This window comes from Paralichthys olivaceus, chromosome 8 (genome assembly GCF_024713975.1).
Source record: "Paralichthys olivaceus isolate ysfri-2021 chromosome 8, ASM2471397v2, whole genome shotgun sequence".
NCBI lineage: Eukaryota > Metazoa > Chordata > Actinopteri > Pleuronectiformes > Paralichthyidae > Paralichthys > Paralichthys olivaceus.
This window is the reverse complement of record NC_091100.1, coordinates 17,600,008-17,619,370: the sequence shown is the minus strand read 5'-3', so window position 1 is coordinate 17,619,370 and position 19,363 is coordinate 17,600,008. Positions and strand designations below refer to the sequence as shown.

At 40.7% G+C, this 19,363-nt stretch overlaps 1 protein-coding gene across 1 annotated transcript; it reads left to right on the top strand.

The window, feature by feature from the left end:
• Positions 1 to 1,327: 1,327 nt before the first annotated feature.
• Positions 1,328 to 16,561, top strand: shoc2 (SHOC2 leucine rich repeat scaffold protein). Its single transcript, XM_020084093.2, has 9 exons — positions 1,328 to 1,454; positions 5,097 to 6,169; positions 6,367 to 6,504; positions 6,640 to 6,770; positions 7,235 to 7,423; positions 8,058 to 8,180; positions 8,695 to 8,832; positions 9,595 to 9,712; positions 11,762 to 16,561. Exons 2-9 carry the CDS (start codon positions 5,467 to 5,469, stop codon positions 11,968 to 11,970), a joined length of 1,749 nt encoding a protein of 582 aa, XP_019939652.1. The 5' UTR covers positions 1,328 to 1,454; positions 5,097 to 5,466; the 3' UTR covers positions 11,971 to 16,561.
• Positions 16,562 to 19,363: the final 2,802 nt, after the last annotated feature.

Sequence of the window (19,363 nt, the reverse complement as noted above, 5' to 3'; positions counted from 1 at the left end):
TCGGTTGTCAGTCTTCACTCGACCCGCCTAGCGTCCACTCGCGCGCCGCCTTTTTGCCCATTTATGGGTTAGCCCGGAACTAGGAGGAGTCAGGCCCCGGCAAGATGGCGCCGGGTGAAACGCCCACTACGAGCCTCATTTTCACTCTACAGAAACCAACGGGTGACGTCACGGACACTACGTCCATCTTTATATACAGTCTATGGCTGAGGGTTAGCATGGGTTAGCATCCACGAGCAAACATCGGCTAGCTACATAGGCTCTGCGGAAGCAACGGCCCCTTCCTGCGGTCGAATGTAGTCACTGCCTCTACCAGCACACTGCGATGTGTTTTCAACATCTTGTCTGACCACGTTTCATCAAAACTCAGCGGATAACACAACACAACACATCACAACATGGAGTGACGAACCTTTAGCAGCGGACCGAGGATCACAGCGGTTGTCAAGCCAACGAGTCCGCGAGAGTCACGTGACCGTCCTGTTCCCTCAGCCTCTGACATCTGCAGAGCTCAGATACTAACTCCTCTGTCTGCAGTCCGAGTGATCATCTTCGTGTGAATCTAGACCAATACACAGCAGACACAGCAGGAACAAGACTGTTTCAGACTTACGTGTCTTATCATAATTCTTCTAGCACTGTGCATTTATTTAGGAGTTTTTAAATGGCATGTTAGCATCAGCATGATGTTTATATAACGTCCCGGTAGTAAATCAATGCTCACTCACTCTCTCTCACTCTCACTCACACTCACACACACATTCTTCTCAGGTAAGGACTTTCCATTGACTTCTTCAGCAGCTGCACATGTGTACATAAGCAACCGGACTTGCTGGTGTGGCCAGTTGCCCTGTGTCCACTTGCACAACTTGTGAAGATACTATGACCTGGATGACCAGTGACTTCCATTCATTGAACACACCCTAAAAAAAAACCTTATCCCTCATTTAAACGTAACCAGGATCTGTTCATGCCAAGCAATAACCACTATTCACATCTTGCCTGAACCATCAGAATGAAATACCTGACCTAACCCTAATACTGTTAGTGATCCCTCACATGTGGCTCTCTGAGGTTTCTACTGTTTTGTCTCCAGTTAATCTTTTTTTTGTTGTGGTAGTTTTCCCTCACTGTTGTTGAGGACAGAGGATGTTGCATCTTGTTCAGTCCTGTGACACAAATATTGATTTGTGAAAATGGGCTGTAGAAATAAAATCTGATTGATTGATTGAAAGTGGGTCATAAAGTGAGGTCCTGAGGTCACACACACACACACACACACACACACACACACACGCTTTTTGTTTATGTGTAGAAGTCTCGTTCCTAAGTCTCGTGATAACAGCGGCTAGGCGTGCGAATGACGCAGTTTGGTGTGCGGGGAGGGAGCGGAGCGAGCAGCAGTGTAGGAAAGAGGAGGAAGCAGCGAGGATGGCGGAGTCACACCTCTGAAGGTAAAACACTTTTATTATCACATTAGCTGTGGACGCTTTGTCGCCCCCGACGCCACCCGCCCCCTGTGGCAAGCTCACGCACCTCCCCGCAGCTCACGCACACAGTCAGCCTCTCGTTGCGGCGCGTGTGAAACGCATAAAGTGTCATTTCGCGGTGGCGAGTACGAACGCACTCTTTTGTTCAGCTTCGGAATGGCCGCTGTTTTTCACTGTGTTTTCTTTTTTTCCTCCGCTAATGTTCACCACGGAAACACCGCTCGGACACCCCGGTACAGTTAGTGGCATCCAGGCTGCCCTCGGCGGCCGCTCTGCCGGGATACGAAGCGCCTCCGCCGGGCTGGGCTCCTCCGGTGTCTCCTGCCCGCTTGCGCTCAGCTGGCTGCAGCAGAGGCTTCCCCCTCCTCGGTAGCACCCACGGCCGACGGCTCGGTCCGACAGCCGCTCTGCTCGGGCCTACGCTCGCACAGTTAGCCGTGCTGAAAGATAAATCTCACCGCTGGGTGGAAGTAAACGTGTCAGGGGGAAACCTCCACACCCACAGCACCGTGTCCCACGCACAATCACAGCTGTTTGATTGAGCTCTTCTCCCGGACCGTGATGTGACTCCTGTCGCTTAAATCTTGTTAGCCGGCGGGGCTAACTTGTCCGCTAGCTGACGTTAGCGAGTTAGCAGTCTGGCACAACTGACGTTTGCTTTGCTGTTGACGTTTAGCTTAGCTGCTTTTATTTCCTGCCCTGTTGTCAGTGGTTAGCAGGATTAGCTCGTGTGTTTTTCTCCTCTTGGGCTGAAGGTATTAAATGCAGACATTCCCCTAGTTTCAGCTTCAAGGCTGACTTTGCCAATATTAGACATTTTCAGCCAGCGTGGGTTAGCTATCGACCATTAGTTATCTAGCAGATGCTGGGTTAACAGTCAAACCTTATCATGTAGCACGTCAATGCTAACCAGTGACTGCACAGCATCAGCAGCCTTGGTGTGTTTTCCTCGGTATTAGGTTCATTAATTCGTCTCGGAAGGTGACTGACTTTTCGACCATTTACCCTTTTCGTCGTTTAATCTGTTTGCAAGGATTTGCCACTGGCTGACGTAGCCATGAAGCTAGCATCGTCCCGTGCAGTGCTGTTTAGCAGCAGTAGCTGGGAGCTGCCACCTCACCTATGTCAGGCTGTTTAGTCTCAAACATTAACGCTGCACGGATATTAACTGAACCTGTCAGGCCACGATCAGTCCACGTTTGCTGACTCTAGAGCAGCAACACACTGTCAAGTTGCAACATGAGCTGGGTTTTAGTGTTTTCCCTGAATCTGTAGTGTTATTTTCATTTCACATATCTTTGCATTTGCTTCACACGTCCTGTGTTGTATTCTGACACTGGCTAAAATTGTAACATTTCTACTTTGATCCAGAATCCATTGTAATGGATCAACACAAGCTGGAGAACATTAGACTGTTCTACTTTGGTCTAATGCACTGGCATCAGATGGGTTCAAGATATCCTTAATGGAAAATTCATTAGTCTCCTGCACTAGATTTTCTTCAAAGCCCTATAGGAGTCAGGATTCATATTATTTATATGTACAAAATGAGTCCTGCTAACTCAATTCAAGTCACAAAATGACTGCAAGTTTTGTCTCAACTGACCTGTCTGTCAATAGCTATGTCTATGACACCTGTAAAATGTTTCCCTCATACTGCATAACTGTTGGCTTTCGGGTGTTGAGGCAGTCCAGTCATTACATTCATGAACAACTAGTGAGCCCTTTCTCAAGCTTGTCATGGATGGGAAAAGTCCCCTAATCTCATGAATTCCTTTTTCTGTAGTTTTCTTACATTGTTATTACCCATAGTTTATTCTTCTTCCTGTCACTCTTGCTTTTTTGGTCACCTGAATACTAAACCTCCATGCTGCTTTTGTTTTTTACCACTGCATTCATTTGAAGATTCATCTGCATGATCTGCACAAACAAATACAAAGAGTTATTGCATGGCCTACAAAGCTTGTTATCGTCGGTTAAATATCGTCAATAACATGAATACCAAAAGTATGTAAAATAATATGCAGGAAATGAACTTGCTCAGTTTGATCTTCAACTTTTCTTTCTGGTATCATTTGGTCTTAGGTTTAAGGTGAAAACATTAGTTGTGAAATACAGGGGTGAATCTATACATATACCATTTACATTCAGTGTGTTATAAACAGAGGATACTTCAGGGCAGGCACATGGAGAGTACAACCATAAAAGGAATTTGCCTGCACAGTTTGGATTGGCCCAGTAATCAGGCTGGCCTGGCTATTCTCATTTTATGTTAATGATTGTATTGTACATGGTTATGCCTATTACAGCCTGTGTTACACTTTTATCTCCTTATTTATGATTTGAAAGAACAGTCGATACATTTTCTTTTATTTACAGAACACACTAGTAGGCTTTCTCTCATGCAAGGGGTGCTGCTCTTGACCCAACATTTCTTTCAACCAAAAGGTCATATGACCTGTTGTTGTGGGGACTTCATGCTTTGAAGGCCACTTCTAAAGATTACTCTCAGCAGTCCTAACCTTTTCACTTAGCTCTGATCCTGAGCCAAACCTGCCTCTCTTTTTCACCACAGCTTAGCTTGTACTAGTGCTAGAGAGCATTACACAGTCACTGAGGTACAACAGCAGTGGAGACTAAACAGAGACGGGCCACCAGAGACATTCTGGCTCAGTTGGTCATGTAAAGGGCTGTTTGTTTCATCTGGCTGCCTTTTTAAGATGTCAATTTGGAGTGTGATTGTTGCATTTCAGACTTTATAGTTGAATGCTAAATAGCTGAATGCATGTCTAGGTGGGGCATGAAAGCTTACAGTAATGTCAACACCCGCTGGGGCATGTTTGTTTAGTAGGAGCAAGTTGGAGTGAGGTTATGCTCAGTATATTCAGCAAATTTGTGTGGACTGGCACACTCAGTACCGCTTATCTCATTGTATGAACAACCCACCAAACCTGTTAGAAGTGTTTTACTGTCTTAACCTTTTAAGGAAAAATATTATCAAGGCTCCTTTTTTATTGTATTTGTTGATTTTTTTTCTTTCTTACATACAGCTTACATTGCACCTTTAGCACACACAAGGCTCTGCTTAAAATAAATTCACGTAATGGATCATTTAGATATATTGGTGTTCTTTTGCATTGTCTACTATGGAAAATGCATAGTATCTGTTACAAGAGGAGTTTCTGTGTGGATTTGTAGTGGCAGGAAAGCTCGGAGTGTCTCTTTTCTCGGCCCTCTGTCTTTCTAGAACAATACAAGTTTTCAACAGCAGTTTATTAGAGGTGTGGTTTTCCTGCAAAATGTCACCGAAACAGACGTAAAACAAGGAAGCTGCCTACCGCATGTTCCTGCATACATTGCCTTCTGCCACAAGTTTTTAAAATTGCTCACTTCTGTTCGAGCTCACTCACCCATTGTTCTCAGTTTGCAGTGACAGTTATTTGACAGGGTGAAGTGAGGAATTTGTGAATGCTGCCCACCAGAACAAAAAAACAAAGGATTGAAATTGAATTGGGCTTTTAAGATCAGAAACTTTCGGACCAGTCAACTGTTTAAAATGCTGAGAATTTGTGTGTGAAAATTATATTTCTTTTTCCCCCCCAACAGCAAATCTTCGAGGGATTAAAAAAAAAAAAACTTTGATGACCTTTGCAACCTGAAAGAACTTCTGTCTGAAGGTCCTGAGATTGTATGCAGTTGAAACACTTAAGCATGTGGACCATGGATGCCACAATCCTGCTACTTAAAAGGATTTTTTCTCCCATGGCATTTTAACACAGCAACAAAGTATAAAAGTATCCACAAACCTTTGGATCACTGGGCTTTTATTTCAAGGATAATCATAAATGTGTGGGCCTGCACAGGGATGTTTTCTTTAATGGCCGCCTTGGCTGTCTGTGTCCCTTTTTCCCCAAATAAGTAACCTGACAGAAGAGACTCCCATGAGCAACTCTGCAAGGGGCCCGATAACGTCGACATGAGTAGTACTTTAGGCAAAGAAAAAGATTCAAAAGAAAAGGACCCCAAAGGTGGTCCAGCAGGGAAAGAAAGGGAAAAGGAGACCAAGGCTCTGGCCGGTTTGGTCAAGGATGGAGGCAAAGAATCGAAGACCAAAGGGAAAGATGCCAAAGAAGGAAAGAAGGACACCAGCAGTTCAACACCGGGTGTTGCCTTCTCTGTTGACAATACGATAAAGAGGCCAAACCCGGCACCAGGTACACGCAAGAAGTCCAGTAATGCCGAGGTGATCAAAGAACTTAACAAGTGCAGGGAGGAGAACTCAATGAGACTGGACCTATCTAAACGATCCATTCATATGCTGCCCACCTCCATCAAGGAGTTGACGCAGCTCGCTGAACTCTACTTATACAGCAACAAGCTGCAGAGCCTGCCGGCTGAGGTGGGTTGCCTATCAGGCCTGGTCACACTTGCCTTGAGTGAGAACTCCCTGACCAGTTTACCCGACTCCCTGGACTCCCTTAAGAAGCTTCGAATGCTCGACCTGCGGCACAACAAGCTGAGAGAGATACCGGCTGTCGTCTACCGGCTGATGTCTCTGACCACGCTGTACCTGCGCTTCAACCGCATCACAACAGTAGAGAAGGACATCAGAAACCTGTCCAAGCTCACTACGCTCAGCATCCGAGAGAACAAGATTAAACAGCTGCCTGCAGAGATCGGTGAGTATGCCAATGTGTAAAGATGGTACATAATATATTATAGTATATAATACAGTATTAAACACTGTTGAATTTCTAAATCGGGAATGAAAAAAGTTCTGAAAAGTTGTTGGTCCTTTGTACAGAAGCTAGGATACTGAAAGCACTTTCATCTGAAAGTAATCAAACATTTGACTTTTGTCTACATCTTTCTGCAGGGGAGCTTTGCCGACTTATTACTCTTGATGTTGCCCATAACCAGTTGGAACACTTACCGAAAGAGATTGGGAATTGCACACAGATAACCAACCTCGACCTGCAGCACAATGAGCTCTTGGACCTCCCAGAGACTATAGGTAACTGATGCACATTTTATGACTCAGTAGCAAAGGCATTATTTTTCTTTAATTGTACCAGTCTGACTCTTATTAGCGTTTTATAAATGTTACGAATGTAAAAATGTAACAGCAAGGTTTTTTGTGTTGTTTCAGGGAATCTGGCCAGCATAAATCGCTTAGGCCTGAGATACAATAGATTATCAGCCATCCCCAGATCATTAGCCAAATGTCGAGAACTGGAGGAGCTCAACCTTGAAAACAACAACATTTCAGTGTTACCAGAGGTAAGTAGAACTTGGAATTTAATCTCGGACATGAATGCAGAACTATACTGAATAATAGAAATAACAATGAGTTCCAAGCTTACTTTGTTTTCAGCTAATATCAGTTTAATTTCCCTTTGTTTGAAAAATGGAAAAACAAAATGGCAAACATCAAATTAATTTTGGAACCTGTGCTCCCAAATTTATTGAAATCAATTTCTTTTTCAATTAATTTATGCACTGGTACATCTTAGCCACAGAGTATTACACCATAACCACAGTCCTTTAAATTTGTTTTTGCACCAAGGACAGAAACAGTTTTGCAGAAAGGGTTTTCTTGAATGCTTCTTGTTAACCACGTGGCTTATCCACTTAAATTCCTGTTTATGGTCACTAATGCATCCTGTGTAATAATCACAGCCTATAGTAATATAGCCCTCTCCTTATATTGTCTCAGTAATGCCTCTGTTTCTGTACGTGACCAGGGCCTGCTTTCAAGTTTGGTCAAGCTGACGAGTCTAACACTGGCAAGGAACTGTTTCCAGTCTTACCCTGTGGGTGGACCATCCCAGTTCTCCACCATCTACTCCCTCAACATGGAGCACAACAGAATCAATAAGATCCCTTTCGGTATCTTCTCCAGGGCCAAAGTGTTAAGCAAGCTTAACATGAAGGTACGAACATGTGCATATTTATATCCACAAGACAGATTGTTGCACGACCCTCTTCACACTGTCTGCTGTGTGTTTTATTCTTCACCAAAATCAAGTATTATCACAGCATCGCAAGACAGTAAAACTCTCACTGCAGACATTTTGACTTTTCATTGTAGGAAAATTTTATCAATGTCCCAGTACGTCATGGCACTCTGAGAGTGAGCCTGCATGGACCAATACCAGGATTCTGAAACTGTAGCGTCTGAATTGAAAATAACCATGAATATATTTATTTATATCCACAGCTGTGTTTTCCTTCTGTGACATGTCCAACTATATTCAGTGAAATTTGAGAAGTTTTAAATCTTTATCAAATCATATTTAGTTTTTTAGTTTAGCTAAGACTGAATTAACAGCACCTGTCTGTGCTGGTGTCCAACCAGTACAGACATTCAAAAGTCCATAATTCGTTACTTTCTGTGTTTCCACCATGGCTGTAGTTTGTATTTAAGTCTCCATTTATTTTGGCACAAGGTGACGTAGCTGACATAGTGCGCTGCTCTGCTCAGCCGCTCACACAGCGTGGTCCCTGTGTTGACCCTGTGAAATGTCAGTTATTTTGCTTATAAAGGTATTCCATTGTCTTCCCCAGGACAACCAGTTAACATCTCTGCCACTGGACTTTGGCACATGGACGAGCATGGTTGAGCTCAACCTGGCCACGAATCAGCTGACAAAGATCCCTGAGGACGTCTGTGGTCTCGTCTCTTTAGAGGTGAGTCTCGCATACACAGACAGCTCACTGAAGACGTAGAAAGTCTCTTCTAAGAATAAGAATAGAGAATAAAGAGCCATTATCTCAACACATTTCAGCCCTCATATTGAAGATGATGGCTGATGTTAAAAACATGGATACTGACTCATGCCAGTAGGGTTTTGGGTTTGGTTGAAAATAGACCTGTTTCCTCAAAACTGTAGAGACCATAGTGCAGATGCAGATATAATGCCTCCTTTTACACCAACAATTAGCAGGCAAACATGGGTTTTTAAACGCAGGTAAACCTGCTAAAAAAGGCTCCTTTTCCATTGCCAGACGCAGAGTTTGCCTTTTAGTCTTCTCCCCAGTGAGTCGTGCTCAACATCACAAATGTGTTGAAAACCAACGTGCCAGGAACTTTGCTCTCTTTCCGGTGTTACATCTTTCACGATAGAGGAAAGACATCGCTGTTCCATGTTGTTCCCAAGATGTAAAAAGCAATAAATACACAAATGTCTTTTTTTTTTTACAGGTGTTAATATTGTCCAATAATCTTCTCAAGAAGTTACCACATAGTATTGGGAATTTGAGGAAGCTACGAGAGCTCGACTTGGAGGAAAACAAGTTGGAATCTCTGCCTAATGAAATCGCTTATCTTAAAGATTTACAGGTATGTTTTCTACTTCTCTCCTTAGGCTCTTTGTAATTGTTTTTTATAGAATATTTTGACTTGAGTTCCGTAGAATCATATTTTCATATGTAGCCAACAACTAATGGAGTCACTTGAACGCATTCTATTTGTTTTTAATCTACTTTTACTTCTCACTCTCCAGTCTTTGTTGCTTCTTTTTATATTAAAATTTACATAAGGCCTATTTTCAATGAAAGCTTAGGACTGAGTTGCCTGTTAGTGGATTTGAAACATTCTGATGTCAGTAACTCCCAATGGTGATATCATAAAAGACAAAGCAGATGAGTGTTAAATAATGTTTTTCTTTGTAGAGTTGCATCCATGAACTAATGAGAACCTGAAACAGTAAACAACATTGGATTAGATATCAGTCAAATCTAAATGATACTAAACTCCTATAGGTTACAGGGTGGAGATATACTCAAGGTTGTGTAGTGTCACTACATCAAGTTAGAATTTAAAGCTTTATTCCTCTGTGTATTTACAATTATTCAAGCTTTATGGAAGAAGTTACTGGGCAATAGATATTCATTCACAGTAACCTCTGTGATTTTATATATTGGTCAATGATAAACGGTTTGAATATCTTGACAACCTAAGCGATCATTTTTATGTCCACTCTGTTTGTTTACAGTGAGTGGTAAATGTCTGTCTTGTATCAACAAAAGTTACATTTTTTGCGTGGGAATTTACATGATTCTTTTTCTCACTCAACATCCTGTGTTCTCACTCTTTCATTAGAAATTGGTGTTGACGAATAATCAGCTGACTACGTTACCCAGAGGCATCGGCCACCTCACCAACCTGACTCACCTGGGTTTGGGAGAGAACTTGCTGCAACACCTTCCCGAGGAGATTGGTAAATACTCATTTCATCCTCTACTCTACTTATATCAGTAACATGTTCAGGGCTGGAAAAATATTACTTTACTCCTCGCTGCTTCAGACAATAGCAGTGTCTGTAAGTGGTAGTAGGGAACCAGAGCTGATCCACAGACACTGTGTATGAACTTGATTCTGCGTCTAGTACATATATGGAAAATTCAGATGACTTAGCTCTAAAAACACAATTGTGACTTTTGACACAGAGATCTTTCAAAAATGATGATTGCTTTAAAACTCTATTTCCATTTAAACTAAACACAAACATTTTTTGCACATTCCTTTAAAGTATTCAGTTGCCCTCATATAGAAGACATACTGTATGCTTGAAAGGAAGCAAACCAAAATACAATAATTTTCTTTTGGCAAAGCACAATTTTCCACACACTGTAAAAACATGTTTATACATGTTAATAGTATTTGTTTTAAACATTTAAGAAAACCTTATTCTGTGTCTTATTTGTGGTTTTCCAATAAAAGCTAAACTTAACCATCAGGATTTAAGAGCTTAGCAGTCTACAGTATGTCCCACCTCTACCTTCCTCCTAGTGACTGGTCCAACCTATTTACTGCTGGGGTCAAGAGTTTAGATGCAGATTAAAAAGGCTGGAGGAAGGAGCTAAAGGTGGTTGTATTTTTAGAGTATTCACATTGGACCCAGAACTGAATAGCTGCAGCATGTTGGTCATCTGTCTTTAAAATCTCATCCACGCAGCTAGCGGTAGGACAAATAATTGATCCAACAATTTTATTAGATTGGAGCTGGGATGATTTTTCAATAGACAAAAAATCTACCACAGGCTATTCTGATTGTCAATAATAGTCATTTTAATAATTTTTAAAGGCCCAAATATTTTGGACTTTTAGACAGTCAGATAAGAGGTGGAGTTTGGAGACGTCAACTTGTGTCCAAAGAATCATGGTAATTTTATTTCAGTTTTGTAAATCCTGTCCTAGATTAAGAAATAAACCAAAGAAAATAATCAGTAGTGAATTTTATTTTGCAGACCTGAGTATCATGATTTTTTAGATTATTTTGTGATGCATTAAGACATATTTCAATTTTATAGTAGTATTATAACTTCTGTTGTGATCCATCAAAACAACATGTGGTGTGACTGTAACTGTAGAGTAGTAGTAAGAGGCACTTTCTTGTTCCCCAAAATTTTAATTTCTCCTTTGCAAGAAAAATTGATTTTCAACATTTTCGTTGATTTCTCTGAGAATGATGTAAATCTTGATGAAACACTTTTGCATATTTACCAGGGAATAATCCATGGATCTTCATGAAATAAATATTTGGGACATTTAGGGAACTCATAAACTATATGAACAAATGTATTGGGACACCTACACATTACACCTACAGGAGCTTTTATCACATCTCATTCTAAATCCATAGGCATTAACGTGGAGTTGATCCCCCCTTCACAGAACAGCTTACACTGTTCTGTGAAGGCCTTCTACAAGATTTTTGATTGAGTCTGGAAATGTTTGCCCATTCATCCAGAAGAGCATTTGTGAGGTCAGACACTGATGTTGGACGAGAGGGCCTGGCTCGCAATTGCCGTTCTAGTTCACCCCAAAGGTGTTGGATGAGGTTGAGGTCAGGGCTCTGTGTGGGCCAGTCAAGTTCTTCCACACCAAACTCACACAACCATGCCTCTATGGACCTTGATTTGTGCACTGCAGCAGAGTCATGCTGAAATAGAAAAGGGCCGTCCCCAGACTGTTATCATCATGCTAAGCTGATGCATTAAGATTTCCCTTTAATGGAATTAAGGGGCCAAGTCCAACTAATGGCCTTGAATTCAATTATAAAGAGGTGTGTCCCAATACTTTTGTCCATATAGTGTATCCATGAGTGTGTACAATGTGGTGCACCTTAATTAAAATTAAAGGGACTGTTGGGCCTTGGTGGAGGTATGTGCTCCACTGAGTGCCAGTCTAATTTATTCATGCTGTCTGGAGGCTGTATGTTTCAGACTGTTTCTCTGGATTAACACTGCCTGACGTCTATCCTCAGGTACACTGGAGAACCTGGAGGAACTGTACCTCAACGACAACCCCAACCTGCATAGCCTTCCGTTCGAGCTGGCCCTCTGCAGCAAGCTGTCCATCATGAGCATCGAGAACTGTCCCCTCAGCCACCTGCCTCCGCAGATCGTGGCGGGAGGCCCCTCCTTCATCATCCAGTTCCTCAAGATGCAGGGACCATACCGTGCCATGGTCTAAGCCAAGAGCAGCTCAATCCCAGTCCCACCTAACCCCAAAACCCTTCAGTTGCTCTGCACCCTCTCGCCTGGCGCCCACCCCCCCATTACGTGTATCATACACTGTAAAGAAAACAGACTCGCCACAATCAGCGTCGAGAGGGAAAGGAGGCAGAAGAAGAGGAAAACATTTCTTTCTCCATCCTCGAGCAGAAACAAGGTGAATCTTTGGAGACTTGACTCATGTGTTGCTCCAGAGTGTATCACAGTCATTTTAGGACCCCAGCCGCCCCCCTGCTCATCTTTCATTCCGAATCATACAAAAGGAAAAATATTTCCATCTCTTTGCCAAAACTGAAGATCTATAAAATTATATATATTGAGTAACTGTGAGCTAAGTGGCAAGTCTTTTAACCATATAAACCATGCTCCCATTGCCAATGTATTTACAGTAATTACAAGCATCTATTATGTGAGCAAGGATACAATTGTATGCAAAAACAAACAAAAAAAGTCTTTCGAACTTCACATTTACTGCTGCTGCCGTAATTTTAACTGTCATCTTTCTTTTGATATTCCTTTTGTATCATCTTCCTCGAGATAACTTATGTTAATTGCTTCTTGACCATAGAAAACAAAGGTCTAATGATGGTGTGTTAATTTTTTATTTTCATTTTTTTTTTTTATCTTTTATGTTTTTTTAAAAAAAAAACTGTGCCTATGTTTAGAGTGATCCAGTGGTTCATGTCTAAACACAATTGTCCATGAGAATACAAAGATATAAGTTATTTCAATATTTTTTTTATTACTGCTGTTTTTACTTTTATTTTTTGATGTTTCTTTTTGCTGTTGCATTAATCTGTTAAAACAGGCGATATCAGATGTAAAATAGGGTGATTGGAGATCTTTTTAACAAATAGCAGCAGTAGTTGTTCAGCATTAAGCTAGTAATGTATACATATGAGAAATGCCAATCATACATGCTTGGGGAGGAGAGAAAAATAAGTAAGTTGGACTTGAACGCATGACGCTGTGACCCCTCCGTCTTTGGGCGACAACAAGGTATAGGGAAAAAAGTCAAACATGCGTAGGTGATGGGATAAGTGCTCGGAGACGAAAATGTATACAAATCCTGGTTGTTGCCTTGAGTGCAATTTTTAGTTTGTTTACTTGTTTTACATTATCTTCAGTGTTGGGCTGCAGAGCTGTAATCCAGTTGACCAACATATCAAGCGTTTTTTTTCTTTCTTTAAAAAAACACAGTATCTGGGTCTTTGGAGCACACGGTGAGTGTGTCAGAGCTTCAATCAAGGTTTCATAATAAAACATTGACAGGTAAATTCTTCTTGACAATTCTTTTTTGTTAGTACCTTACATTTTTTAAACAGTGTCTCCCTAAGAATCTTAATGACATAGAAAATATTCCCTTTCTTAATAGTTTTTTTTTTTTATATCTCATATTTGTCCCACACTGTCCTGGCAATGCTGCTGCTCTCATGCACTTTTTTTTTTTTTTTTTAGAAAGACATTGGCACCCTCTATATTTTGGCAAAATCACAGTAGCCTCTCATTGGTTATTTTGAATGGGGGCATTTTTTTGTTTCATAAATAAGTATTTTATCTGTTTATCATGTAAATTTGTATCAATTAAAATATTAATGTTGAGTTTCTCGGGACAGAATATAATAATTCTCTTTGGGGGAAGTTTTATCTTGTCAAACTGTAAAAGGGTCTTTGTGGATATGATATGATATATATATATATTCCAAATTCCCATATCCTGCTTTCTCTATTGCAAGTGAAACGCCTTATCGCAGTTCAGATAATTTGAAATCAATTTACGTTTAATTGTTTTCTTTTTTTCTTAAATGATGAAATGTGTATTAATTTAGTATTATTTCAAGTAACTGTACATTAAAAGTCCCAACAAAAGGTAATCAAACAAAACATTTTTATTTTCTTCTTAAAAACGTGTTGCATCCCAACTATATTCAATCATGGTTCTGTTTTTGCAATGAGATGTGTGGGTCTACTTTTTTCCTTTGCAGCAGCATTGGTGTGTGTGTGTGTCTGTGTGTCTGTCTGTGTGGGCTGTGGTCCGGTCTCCTGCACGGGAGGCCTTAGCGATGAGCGCACCACGACTCACCTCTGTGTGGGGTCGGGTATGGCTGGTGGGAAGCCATGTACCACTGCTTCTAATTTACCAGCAGAACATATTGCTGCTTGTTTGTGGACTTATGCTGTATGAGACAGGGCGGGGGGGAACTGGGGGTGAGCAGGAGGCGGGAAACCATCCACTCCCGACACTGATACAGACTTTCATTTGGAAAACAAAAAACCCCTGACGAGGAACGAATCCACTGACCTTTTTTTTTTTTTCTTTCCTTTTTTTTCTCGATTTTTGCCCGGTGGTTTTGTCACAGATCAAATCGTTTGGACACAACGATGAGACGACACAACAAGGTGCATATTTGAGCTTAACGCAGTTACAGTACAAGACTGTCAGAAAAAGACAAAAAAAATTGTAAAAAGGGCTTTTTCTGTGTTCATGCTCAACAACACACCGGAGGCATTGCATTCCTGGGTTTTATATAAAAGCTTTTGAAGTTTCTTTTGTGTATTTGATTTACTTTTAGCTGTAAACAATTGTGTGAAAATGCCTTCAATGAGTACTTAAGGGTGAGATGTGCATTAGGTGTGCAGCGAGAGTGCTGTGACCCATTTTTACATTCAGTCTCTCTGTTTTTACTTTTATCATGTGCCATCCTGCGAGGTTGAGAATGCCAGTGTATGAAGACGCGGAGGAGGAGGAGGAGGAGGATGATGATGATGAGGGTGGGGGGATAAGAGGCAGAAACTGAACATGGCTAAGTGCCCGGAGAGCATTTATCAGATCCTGGAATGTAGTTAAAATGTGCTGTGGAGTGGATGGAGAACACCGACCGGGCCGTTCAGTTGAAGGTGTGGCCTGATCAAAGTGACGACTGGTGAATAATCGGAGTATAATTGGTGTTTATTTTTCTATCCTCTGTGACTTTAAGGCCATGGTGAGCATCACAGAATCAAAGTAATTTTGCACCTTATGCTTTTTTTTTTCTCCCTCTGGATCGTACAACTTGTCTTCTTTCTTGCCTGGTTGTTTTGTACAGGAACCAAGCATGTTGAACACATCTTTGACATGATTTTGTCTGGGTCAGAATCAGGCGTTTTTGCATAAAGGACTTGGATTTAGTGGCTATTTGGTGTATCTGCAAACGCTCCCTTTTTGTATATTGCAAAGGGTGTTGAAGCATTGTGTGGCAATGTTTCTCCTACTTAATCTACATTGACAAGCAGCCTTAATGGTCTTTTTCTATGTGTTTGTTTGGCTATTCCTTGTGACTATGGCCACTGACTGTACTTGATGACAAGCAACTGGTCGTTACAATGTAAATTTGGATTGAGTTTATTTCTGTCTTATTTTTTCCTTTTACTCTGTACAGTAATCTGACGTTACAGTAGACTCAGTATTACAAAAATCTGTAATGTGATGAGTTTTACAAAAAAAGACAAATAGTGCAATGGAAGATAATGCCATTATGCTACCAAGTGGATGTGCATTAGCTTGCGTCTCACTTGTCTTTGGCATTAAAGGGAAATTCCACTTAAACTGACTTGCATTGTTTCTCTGCAAAAGTAGATCCTTTTTTGACAGAAATCACCAAGATATTTTTGATGATTTTGTTTTCTTATATCAGTTCCAAGTCATGAGATCACGGGACATGAAAGTATGTGACATCAACTTTTAGTTGATGCAGTTTTGAAATGAGAGAAAGATATTCTCATCTTGTGAGCACATAACTACATAAACGTCAACTTGTCCCCAATTATAGCCAGACAGTTTTGGTGGAATAGCCCTTTAATGTGGAGCCGCCTGTTATTACCCACTGCGTACCCACACCAGAAACCCTAAATCCCATCCACACACAAACACACACACTCAAGAGCTCACACACCTCTATATTCTCTCCACACATGTACTTGACTGCCTTTTACGCGCACCAAGCAGAACCTTTATGACCGTTTGATTTAATCAACAAAGACAGATAATCATTTGCTTTTTTCATTTTATTTCCTCCTTTAATGTCAGTAAAGGGATCTGGGTCCACGGATTGAAGCAGAGTTTTTGGGTCAGTTGTCTCTTGGACGAGCAGATGCAGACATGACTACCTCTATGTGAGTCTCCATTGCTAACCACAGTGACAGGATCCAGTGTGACGTGTTTCTACCTGTGTACATACTGTACAGAGCTGCAGGTTGGCAGCAGGAGCTTGGATTCGGACCAGCAAATTCAATAACTTGTTTTGAAGCATCCTTCTGTCGTTTTACTTTGGGTTTTATGCCTTTATTAAGTATTATTTGGCAAATGAAAATGAGGAGATAATAAATCCACCGATTTGTGTGCTTGGTTGTAAATGACAAACTTTATCAATGCCGCCCCATTGTAAAACAGTTATCCTGAAACCAACTGGCTGCAGAGAGCTACTTTGCAGCTGAGTGACCATGTTTGGTGATGTTCTGTATGTACATACATCTTTTTAACTGTAATAAACCGATAAATATTTACAAATTTATCATGTGTGGTGTGTGTGTGTGTGTAATAATTCAGTTTCACCATTTTCTCTGTTGCTATGGACACCTCAATACTGACCTGATGGCATCAGGGACTTGAATTTGGTTATTTAAAACAAAAGGAATTCAAACTTTTAAGGGCTGAACGATACGTATACATATTTTTCATTTTTATTTTTGATAAATTATTCTTATTCTTAGAAACTGTCTCAACCTTATATTTAAATTTTTAATTTTTTGTCATCACAGAAAAAATATACATAATAAATATACAAAACAGAAACCTTGGAGCGTGGAAACAGAAACAGAGATGAAATGTACATCGATAAATACTGTCTAACGATAAATACATTATCACTTTGGTTTGTTTCAGAGAGTAAAACACAAACAAGGCTGAAAATCGAAAGAAACATACCTCTGTTGTTTAAAATAGAGCTGAACGTGTTCTTTGCTGCAGCTGCTATTGGAAATATTGTTGTGAAACGTTTTTCCTGTGCAGTTATGAAAATATCCTTTAGGGAATAAACCTGCAAACGCTGCTGGCAATCACTTGCAGAAATAAACACTGCTCCTGTTCTGTCTGTCCAACACGTCTCTCACATATTTTACAGCTCAATAAATAATTCTAATGTCACAGAGCATAAAACATGTTACTGAAGTATGAGTGTGTGGGGGTCATGTTTTCATTTATCATTTCACAGTGTGTCAATAACCCTGCTGCATTTATTGATCTAGTATCCCATGATTAATCACATATATCACTTGATCAATACAGAATGTGCAATGACAAATACTTGAAAGGGCAGTAGGCCTCAAGTGTGTTTTAAATAAATACATTTCTTTATGTATGTAGTTTTAGATTATTCCTCAGAAGTGGCCTGAGCTGTGGTTCTGCTCCAGTGCAACACCGCCCCCTGCTGGAGAAATACAATGACATTGGTAATGTAAGGTTGAAGTTACCTTTAGTCCATTTCTCTAATACTGAGTTTTGCCGCCATATAGAACTCTGTCTCTGCCTTCTGGTTTGTTTTTAATTTTCCATTTCATGTGAGTAAAATGATCTATCGTTTGCCTTGTTTCATTTGGAGAGTTGTGGATTCCTCAACAAAACGTCCTGTATAAACTCAAGAGCTTCCCAGAAGAAAAGAGAGACACCCAGAGATCAGTGACCTCCTCATTCTCATCCTCATCACATCTCTCTGGAAACACCACGTTCGTTCTTCTCCTCCCCTCCCTCGCTTTCTCTCGTGCTCGTGCTCGTGCAGTTGGGAGGCTCCTGCACGAGACGACAGGTGTCACTGTATCCTCGCGCTTTTGTCTGAGGCCTCGTGCGTCAACAAGCGACAAGAGGAGGAAGAGGAGATGGTGTTCACTCTCTTTCTTTTTCTCCCTCTCTCTCTCTCTCTCTCTCTCTCTCTCACACACACACAATTCATCAGATACGTCCTGGTTTGTGCTTCTCACAGGAAACTGCAAATAACCTTAAAATCAGATAAAATTATTATTATAAAGAAAAGTTCTAGGAAAATATATGCATGGTCCAAAAGTCTGAGATTCTTAGTAAGGCAAAGAAAGTATTGATCTATTGGGATTTATTCTTCGTGTGTTGTATTTCATGTTTGCGTGGGGGCAGGTTTTTACATATTTAACAAATGTCTTGTCTCACTGGAAGATTTACTGGAATCAAATACTTGAACACCATCTTTATTGGGAGCATCGTGGACTATTTTGGAAATTACAGACCTAAAGTGTGAGTTAATAGAGATTTCATATAATTTAAAAGACACATTTATTTCTCAATTATATTCAATAGAGTATTTGATATCAAGCAGGAGTTCAGTAAGTGTTGTATCAATGATTCATAATTAAGCCCAGACGGAATGTTTTGTCTCAAAATCATTAGGGCAAACACACACACACACACACCAAACACCACCAAATCAAGTCTGAATGTAGGAAATGTATCAGTTACAAAACCAAAATGTGTGTGAGTGACAGAAACTAGAGAGGGCATCACAACAGAGTCAGAATCACTTCCATCCAGTTACGTCCAGCACACACTGAGGATGAGGAGTGTACTCTGTGTCCCTCCACTACGTCTGAGAAATATCTCCTCCAAACATCCCACAGTTTTAACTTTACCACAAACACAAACAATACATTAAGCTGTGAGACTGAGAGCCAGAGCTTTTGTGGTGGGGATGAGGCCCAGGTTCCTGGAAGACTCTGTGAGTTTGGGAAATGATGAATCCCCTGATGGACGAAATCTGAAGAAATAACGTTCTTACTTTTCCCTGGTTTGCTGAAATTATGCGAGATATCCATCAGTGGTGTAGGGCAGGGAATTGGAGTATGATTGTAATTTCTAAGTGAAATTGGCCACAAGCTATAGCGGTTAACTGACAGTACACAAAAGTTTGCCATGTATCATGACTAGTCAAATAAAACCATTAAATATTTACTTTATTTAACATTCTCAGTTTTATATAAGCAAACATCTCCTGCACATTGTCCTTCTTACAGCTGGTTAATTACATTTCACTCAATTCAAATCATCAGCTCGTGAAAGTGACAGCTAAAAAGCTTACTTAAACTCTTTATCTCTTCTTTTACATGACACGTCTTAATTATGTGTGGAGAGTAAACGTGATGGAACTCAGACATGTCACATGATCTAGTTAAACCGTCCTGCTGGGTAAATTAGTGTAGATGGCAGATTAGGTTCAATGTTTGTCTTGTGCTGATGTTATGCTGAATTCATCGTCTTCAGCTGCTTCCACACAGAGAGGGAAGAAGTTACTCCT

Bases quoted from the DNA above. Each gene is read 5' to 3' on its own strand.
- shoc2 (XM_020084093.2), top strand. From the start codon at position 5,467: ATGAGTAGTACTTTAGGCAAAGAAAAAGATTCAAAAGAAAAGGACCCC. The intron at 6,505-6,639 runs GTAACTGATGCA...GTGTTGTTTCAG, and splicing joins GGACCTCCCAGAGACTATAG to GGAATCTGGCCAGCATAAAT. The intron at 6,771-7,234 runs GTAAGTAGAACT...GTACGTGACCAG, and splicing joins ACATTTCAGTGTTACCAGAG to GGCCTGCTTTCAAGTTTGGT.